Raw genomic sequence first — 9,478 nt, 5'->3', positions numbered from 1 at the left:
CAGTGACTTTCAATGTGGCACAGTCATAGGATGCCACTTTTCCAACAAGTTGAAGTCGGAAGTTTACATACACCTTAGCCAAATACATTTAAACTCAGTTTTTCACAATTCCTGACATTTAATCCTAGTAAAAATTCCCTGTCTTGGGTCAGTTAGGATCACCACTTTATTTTAAGAATGTGAAATGTCAGAATAATATTAGAGAGAATTATTTATTTCACTTTTATTTATTTCATCACATTCCCAGTGGGTCAGAAGTTTACATACACTCAATTAGTATTTGGTAGCATTGCCTTTAAATTGTTTAACATGGGTCAAATGTTTCAGGTATCCTTCCACAAGCTTCCCACAATAAGTTGGGTACATTTTGGCCCATTCCTCCTGACAGAGCTGGTGTAACTGAGTCAGGTTTGTAGGCCTCCTTGCTCGCACACGCTTTTTCAGTTCTGCCCACACATTTTCTATAGGATTGAGGTCAGGGCTTTGTGATGGCCACTCCAATACCTTGACTTTGTTGTCCTTAAGCCATTTTGCCACAACTTTGGAAGTATGCTTGGGGTCATTGTCCATTTGGAAGACCCATATGCGACCAAGCTTTAACTTCCTGACTGATGTCTTGAGATGTTGCTTCAATATATCCACATAATTTTCCTTCCTCATGATGCCATCTATTTTGTGAAGTGCCCCAGTCCTTCTTGCAGCAAAGCAACCCCACAGCATGATGCTGCCACCGCCGTGCTTCACGGTTGGTATGGTGTTCTTCGGCTTGCAAGCACCCCCTTTTTCCTCCAAACATAACGATAGTCATTATGGCCAAACAGTTCTATTTTTGTTTGATCAGACCAGAGGACATTTCTCCAAAAAGTACGATCTTTATCCCCATGTGCAGTTGCAAACCGTAGTCTGGCTTTTTTATGGCGGTTTAGGAGCAGTGGCTTCTTCCTTGCTGAGTGGCCTTTCAGGTTATGTCGATATAGGACTCGTTTTACTGTGGATATAGATAATTATGTACCTGTTTCCTCCAGCATCTTCAGAAGGTCCTTTGCTGTTGTTCTGGGATTGATTTGCACTTTTCACACCAAAGTACGTTCATCTCTAGGAGACAGAACGTGTCTCCTTCCTGAGCAGTAAGACGGCCGCGTGGTCCCATGGTGTTTATACTTGCGTACTATTGTTTGTACAGAACGTGGTACCTTCAGGCGTTTGGAAATTGCTCCCAAGGATGAACCAGACTTGTGGAGGTCTACAATTGTTTTTCTGAGGTCTGATTTCTTTTGATTTTCCCATGATGTCAAGCAAAGAGGCACTGAGTTTGAAGGTAGGCCTTGAAATACATCCACAGGTACACCTCCAATTGACTCAGATGATGTCAATTAGCCTATCAGAAGCTTCTAAAGCCATGACATCCTTTTCTGGAAGCTGTTTAAAGGCACAGTCAACTTAGTGTATGTAAACTTCTGACCCACTGGAATTGTGATACAGTGAATTATAAGTGAAATAATCTGTCTGTAAACAATTGTTGGAAAAATTACTTGTGTCATGCACAAAGTAGATGTCCTAACCGACTTGCCAAAACTATAGTTTGTTAACAAGAAATTTGTGGAGTGGTTGAAAAACGAGTTTAATGACTCCAACCTAAGTGTATGTAAACTTCCGACTTCAACTGTATTTCTGCCCTGCTAGAGCTGCCCCAGTCAACTGTAAGTGCTGTTATTGTGAAGTGGAAACGTCTAGGAGGAACAATGGCTCAGCCGGGAAGTGGTAGGCCACACAAGCTTACAGAACGGGACCGGCGAGTGCTGAAGCGTGTAGCGCGTAAAAATCGTCTGTCCTCGGTTGCAACACTCACTACCGAGTTCCAAACTGCCTCTGGATGCAACTTAGGCACGAGAACTGTTCGTCGGGAGCTTCATGAAATGGGTTTCCATGGCCGAGCAGCCGCACACAAGCCTAAAATCACTATGCGCAATGACAAGCGTCGGCTGGAGTGGCGTAAAGCTCGCCGCTATTGGACTCTGGAGCAGTAGAAACTGGTTCTCTGGAGTGATGAATCACGCTTTACCGTCTGGCAGTCCGACGGACTAATCTGGGTTTGGCGGATGCCAGGTGAGCGCCACCTGCCCCAATGCATAGTACCAACTGTAAAGTTTGGTGGAGGAGGAATAATGGTCTGGGGGCTGTTTTTCCGGCTAGGCCCCTTAGTTCCAGTGAAGGGAAATCTTAACGCTACAGCATACAATTACATTCTAGATGATTCTGTGCTTCAAACTTTGTGGCAACAGTTTGGGGAAGGCCCTTTCCTGTTTCAGCATGACAATAACCCCATGCACAAAGCGAGGTCCATACAGAAATGGTTTGTTGAGATCGGTGTGGAAGAACTTGACTGGCCCTGACCTCAATCCCATCGAACACCTTTGGGATGAATTGGAACGCCGACTGCGAGCCAGACCTAATCGCCCAACATCAGTGCCCGACCTCACTAATGCTCTTGTGGCTGGATGGAAGCAAGTCCCTGCAGAAATGTTCCAACATCTAGTGGAAAGCCTTCCCAGAAGAGTGGAGGCTGTTGTAGCAGCAAAGGGGGGACCAACTCCATATTAATGCCCATGATTTTGGAATGTAGTATACATACTCACTCACACACACACACACACACACACACACACACACACACACTTAGCCGTCAACATTCCTAACTAATGCCAGGAGTATTTCCTGGTCAGATCATGTGATCAGCAGAAACTGGGCACTATTCATAACTCAGTGCTCTAGCAGAATCTCTGCAGTATTAGCCCCTAAAACCATGTAATGCTAGCTGGAGGCTGCTGGAGGCTGCTGGAGCCTGTACAAGCCACTAATACCATGCAAGGCTAGCTAGAGACTGTACAAGCCACTAATACCATGCGAGGCTAGCTAGAGACTGTACAAGCCACTAATACCATGTAATGCTAGCTAGAGACTGTACAAGCCACTAATACCATACAAGGCTAGCTAGAGACTGTACAAGCCACTAATACCATACAAGGCTAGCTAGAGACTGTACAAGCCACTAATACCATACAAGGCTAGCTAGAGACTGTACAAGCCACTAATACCATGCAAGGCTAGCTAGAGTGTACAAGCCACTAATACCATACAAGGCTAGCTAGAGACTGTACAAGCCACTAATACCATGCAAGGCTAGCTAGAGACTGTACAAGCCACTAATACCATGCAAGGCTAGCTAGAGACTGTACAAGCCACTAATACCATGCAAGGCTAGCTAGAGACTGTACAAGCCACTAATACCATACAAGGCTAGCTAGAGACTGTACAAGCCACTAATACCATGCAAGGCTAGCTAGAGACTGTACAAGCCACTAATACCATGCAAGGCTAGCTAGAGACTGTACAAGCCACTAATACCATACAAGGCTAGCTAGAGACTGTACAAGCCACTAATACCATACAAGGCTAGCTAGAGACTGTACAAGCCACTAATACCATGCAAGGCTAGCTAGAGACTGTACAAGACACTAATACCATACAAGGCTAGCTAGAGACTGTACAAGCCACTAATACCATGCAAGGCTAGCTAGAGACTGTACAAGCCACTAATACCATACAAGGCTAGCTAGAGACTGTACAAGCCACTAATACCATGCGAGGCTAGCTAGAGACTGTACAAGCCACTAATACCATGCAAGGCTAGCTAGAGACTGTACAAGCCACTAATACCATACAAGGCTAGCTAGAGACTGTACAAGCCACTAATACCATGCAAGGCTAGCTAGAGACTGTACAAGCCACTAATACCATACAAGGCTAGCTAGAGACTGTACAAGCCACTAATACCATGCGAGGCTAGCTAGAGACTGTACAAGCCACTAATACCATGCAAGGCTAGCTAGAGACTGTACAAGCCACTAATACCATACAAGGCTAGCTAGAGACTGTACAAGCCACTAATACCATACAAGGCTAGCTAGAGACTGTACAAGCCACTAATACCATGCAAGGCTAGCTAGAGACTGTACAAGCCACTAATACCATGCAAGGCTAGCTAGAGACTGTACAAGCCACTAATACCATGCAAGGCTAGCTAGAGACTGTACAAGCCACTAATACCATGCAAGGCTAGCTAGAGACTGTACAAGCCACTAATACCATACAAGGCCAGCTAGAGACTGTACAAGCCACTAATACCATGCAAGGCTAGCTAGAGACTGTACAAGCCACTAATACCATGCAAGGCTAGCTAGAGACTGTACAAGCCACTAATACCATGCAAGGCTAGCTAGAGACTGTACAAGCCACTAATACCATGCAAGGCTAGCTAGAGACTGTACAAGCCACTAATACCATGCAAGGCTAGCTAGAGACTGTACAAGCCACTAATACCATGCAAGGCTAGCTAGAGACTGTACAAGCCACTAATACCATGCAAGGCTAGCTAGAGATTGTACAAGCCACTAATACCATACAAGGATAGCTAGAGACTATACAAGCCACTAATACCATACAAGGCTAGCTAGAGACTGTACAAGCCACTAATACCATGCAAGGCTAGCTAGAGACTGTACAAGCCACTAATACCATGCAAGGCTAGCTAGAGACTGTACAAGCCACTAATACCATGTAATGCTAGCTAGAGACTGTACAAGCCACTAATACCATGCGAGGTTAGCTAGAGACTGTACAAGCCACTAATACCATACAAGGCTTTCTAGAGACTGTACAAGCCACTAATACCATACAAGGCTAGCTAGAGACTGTACAAGCCACTAATACCATGCAAGGCTAGCTAGAGACTGTACAAGCCACTAATACCATGCAAGGCTAGCTAGAGACTGTACAAGCCACTAATACCATGCAAGGCTAGCTAGAGACTGTACAAGCCACTAATACCATACAAGGCTAGCTAGAGACTGTACAAGCCACTAATACCATGCAAGGCTAGCTAGAGACTGTACAAGCCACTAATACCATGTAATGCTAGCTAGAGACTGTACAAGCCACTAATACCATGCAAGGCTAGCTAGAGACTGTACAAGCCACTAATACCATGCAAGGTTAGCTAGAGACTGTACAAGCCACTAATACCATGCGAGGCTAGCTAGAGACTGTACAAGCCACTAATACCATGTAATGCTAGCTAGAGACTGTACAACCCACTAATACCATACAAGGCTAGCTAGAGACTGTACAAGCCACTAATACCATGCAAGGCTAGCTAGAGACTGTACAAGCCACTAATACCATGCAAGGATAGCTAGAGACTGTACAAGCCACTAATACCATACAAGGATAGCTAGAGACTGTACAAGCCACTAATACCATGCAAGGATAGCTAGAGACTGTACAAGCCACTAATACCATACAAGGATAGCTAGAGACTGTACAAGCCACTAATACCATGCAAGGCTAGCTAGAGACTGTACAAGCCACTAATACCATACAAGGCTAGCTAGAGACTGTACAAGCCACTAATACCATACAAGGATAGCTAGAGACTGTACAAGCCACTAATACCATGCAAGGCTAGCTAGAGACTGTACAAGCCACTAATACCATGCAAGGCTAGCTAGAGACTGTACAAGCCACTAATACCATGCAAGGCTTTCTAGAGACTGTACAAGCCACTAATACCATGCAAGGCTAGCTAGAGACTGTACAAGCCACTAATACCATGCAAGTCTAGCTAGAGACTGTACAAGCCACTAATACCATACAAGGCTAGCTAGAGACTGTACAAGCCACTAATACCATGCAAGGCTAGCTAGAGACTGTACAAGCCACTAATACCATGCAAGGCTAGCTAGAGACTGTACAAGCCACTAATACCATGCAAGGCTAGCTAGAGACTGTACAAGCCACTAATACCATGCAAGTCTAGCTAGAGACTGTACAAGCCACTAATACCATGCAAGGCTTTCTAGAGACTGTACAAGCCACTAATACCATGCAAGGCTAGCTAGAGACTGTACAAGCCACTAATACCATGTAATTTCTCTCCTCCTGATCTTCCCTCTAGATTGGAAGCAGAAGTAGTGTTTATTCGCCCGAGAGTAATGTGCGAAAAACTGGATCCTACATTTATGAAGAGTTCATGCCAACGGATGGAACAGATGTAAAGGTACGTCCCATTAGCCAACAGCTGTTTGTGTTAAACAAGTGTTAAATTTATTTACTTCAGTGTTTTCCATTCTACTTCCGTTTTAGAGTCTATTTGCTTCAAAGCACAACATAATAGAATTGATGTGTTATGTAGGATTTATGTGTTGTGCCTCGCGGAAGACTGTCTCGGTTACAAAGATGAGGGGGGGAGAGTGACTGTGCAAATCCAGATTGCAGAGTCAGACGAAATAGGAGAGCTCCAACCCAGCAGTATATATATCATTATATTTATCTCATTGGCTCAGCTGAAAAGGGATCTAGCTAAAACCGCATATTATTTATACGTTCCAAATGGCTTAGGGCCATAGGGTGCCACTTGGGACACAAGCTATATTTACTCTCTGGGACCAGCTGAAATAGGGCAGCTAAAAATGCTAATTATATTTACTTTGTACGATCAGGCACCAGCTTTTAGTTACACAGCTGAAAAACGACGAGGACGGTGAGGCCACTAGATTCAGTATTTCACACTGTGTCCATGTCCATGGCCTTTGCTTTGAGCACCACAGTGAGGTTGCGTACCAAATTGCACCCTATTCCCTATATAGTGCACTCCTTTTGACCAGAGCCCTACTCTCAGAGAACAATGGAAGTGGAATAGAAAAATACTTATTTTATTATATAAAAACGCTGGATAGGTAACAACCATACTTTTGTGGGTGGGGGGGGGGTGGTGTCTGTGGGTGGGGGGGGGTGGTGTCTGTGGGTGGGGGGGGTGGTGTCTGTGGGTGGGGTGGGTTTGGTCCCTAGGTGTACACAGTGGGGCCTGACTACGCCCACGCGGAGGCCAGGAAGTCCCCGGCCCTGGACGGCAAGGTGGAGCGGGACAGTGAGGGCAAGGAGGTGCGCTACCCTGTCATCCTCAATGCCCGCGAGAAGCTCATCGCCTGGAAGGTCTGTCTGGCCTTCAAGGTAACCAGGGACAACACACTAGCAACCATGACCTTAAGCTAGGCCAAGACTGTGTCTGTGTCCCAAATGGCACGCTATTCCTTACATAGTGCACTACTTTGGAACAGAGCCCTATGACCCTCTTGTCCAAAGTGGTGTACTATCTAAGGAATAGGGTGCCATTTGGGACACAGACAGGGACTTGACTCATTATCCCTAGACTGGCTTGATTAAGGTGGACAGCCCTGTTGAATGGACCAAGCAAAGGTGATTGGGGTTGTTTAAAGAGAGTCGAGTGGCGTAAATGCTAGGAAACACTAAGTAGAAGTGCCCTAAGTACCCAAGTTCCCTAGAGACTAAATAGAATTTAGTGCCTAAATTGCAACACAGTATCAGAAATATCAAATAATATCAAGACATTACGTCTGTTTTCAATTATGGCCCAATAATGTGCGTTCAATCTGATTAATCAAATAATGTATTTAATATTTTTTGATACGATGTAAAATAAAAAATTTTCAGTGACGATAGGTTTCAATTCCCTTATCTGCCTTACCAGTGAACCATAAAGGCATGCTTGTAACTTTAGATGGTGAGGTTAAATGTCAGATCTCGGATGCTCCGACCGTGGGGAGCATTTTCTCATTTTCACTTCTCCTTTCTCTTGACAGCAAACGGTCTGTGGTTTCGACTTGCTACGCGCCAACGGCCAGTCGTACGTGTGCGATGTCAATGGCTTCAGCTTCGTGAAGAACTCCATGAAGTACTATGATGACTGTGCAAAAATACTGGGGTCAGAATCCACATTTTGAAAAAAATATCTTTATTGTGCTAAGATTGATCATTTTACAGTTTGCAAATGATCATTTTGAAACGTGATAAATAATTTGAAGACCTGTTTGGGGCAGTAGCCAGCTATAGACAGTTGTGGTCTATTGGATTTCCCGTTCAGTAGCGACACTGTATAAGAGATATACCATATCTGAGCAGCCGTTAAAGAAAGCCTGCCCTATAACAGTAATCCTTCTACCCCCCTCCCCCACCAAAAAAAAAAGGGAGTGGTTGTCCCACTGGCTATCCTAAGTTGAATGCACCAATTTGTAAGTCGCTATGGATAAGAGCGTCTGCTAAATGACTTAAATGTAAATATTCAAATGTTCTGTGTGCTTGATAGAGGATTGCTGCACCCCCCCCTGCCATTACTGCCAATTTTACGGGGTTGTGATCACATAACAAGGTTTCCAGGAAGCATTTATAAATGGTGGATAATGCATCATTTCAGTGGCAAAGTCACAAGGCAGAATGATAGAGAGGGTTATTCCGGGCAAGGCCTGAGGATATGGCTGAGTGCTGCTACATAACATGGACATGTCAGTGAGCCCATCATAGGCCTGTGCTGTAATTACAGTCATTGACTTACGCTGGGATCATCCATTGGTCCATATCTCTTCATAACCTGGCCCTCTCGGTTGATCAGGAACTACAAAGACAGAGAAAAGGAACTGAGTGATGTACATTGAAACTCATTCTGCATTAAAGATTCAGCCCGGGATCTTAAGCACTTACAAATTCGTAACATATTGTATTGCAAAAAAAAACATTTTCTAAATAAAAACACGTGTAACATATCATGCAAAATGGATGACGTAGTGCACCATTTTCGGGGACCCGTTTTGGCTCATGAGCACTACCTTCAAAACTACTGGCTGTAATTATACAAAATCTCTGGAGCATCACTTTAAACGTCCATTATCTAACAGCAAAATCTGATAATAGTCAATAGGCGTTTTGTTTTCAATTCGTTAACCCCACAACTCCCCAACTCCTAAATGCAGAAAATATACTTCCATTTAAGTATGTATTTTTAAAACTGCGTTGTATTTAAGTCCCTTGTAGCTCAGTTGGTAGAGCATGGCGCTTGCAACGCCAGGGTTGTGGGTTCGTTTCCCCACGGGGGGGCCAGTATGAAAAAATGTATGCACTCACTATCTGTAAGTCGCTCTGGATAAGTAAATGTAAAATGTAAATGAATTAAATAGGTTCAGTAATACTTTAGTTGAAGATGCTCCATATGATGTCTTATGTTGCCTTATAAAAAAACACTGAAGAAGGTCTATGGACCGAACCATTGGCTGTGAGATCCATTCAAAAGTTTGTGGAGAAGCTTGGATCACTAGTGTGCTGGAGCTTCATTGTTTTTCTATTGCTTTATAGACAGGATGGAGTTTGAGTATTATGAAACTATATAAGGAAAGATATTGTTCACTGTATATCACAAGCTCTTGTGCTTTATTACACAATCGGTCCCCGATTGAAATGTTTCCGCAGATTTTTTTTTCTTCTCAGTTTGTCTGTCATAGTTGACGTGTACCTATGATGAAAATTACAGGCCTCTCTCATCTTTTTAAGTGGGAGAACTTGCACAATTGGT

The 9,478-nt window shown here is 44.0% G+C and overlaps 1 protein-coding gene across 12 annotated transcripts in view; it reads left to right on the top strand.

Annotated features, from left to right (window-relative positions):
• The window catches only part of ppip5k2 (diphosphoinositol pentakisphosphate kinase 2), a 78,684-nt gene that overhangs the window by 32,382 nt on the left and 36,824 nt on the right, over nt 1–9,478 (top strand). For all 12 annotated transcript variants that reach the window (XM_041897369.2, XM_041897379.2, XM_041897371.2 and 9 more), the window contains exons 6-8: nt 6,014–6,115; nt 6,907–7,068; nt 7,719–7,840. In XM_041897369.2, the coding sequence (XP_041753303.1) occupies nt 6,014–6,115; nt 6,907–7,068; nt 7,719–7,840 (386 nt within the window). The remainder of the gene's footprint in view (nt 1–6,013; nt 6,116–6,906; nt 7,069–7,718; nt 7,841–9,478) is intronic.

This window comes from Coregonus clupeaformis, chromosome 15 (assembly GCF_020615455.1).
Source record: "Coregonus clupeaformis isolate EN_2021a chromosome 15, ASM2061545v1, whole genome shotgun sequence".
Classification (NCBI taxonomy): domain Eukaryota; kingdom Metazoa; phylum Chordata; class Actinopteri; order Salmoniformes; family Salmonidae; genus Coregonus; species Coregonus clupeaformis.
The sequence above is the reverse complement of the archived record's forward strand: the minus strand, read 5'-3'. Positions and strand labels throughout refer to the sequence as shown.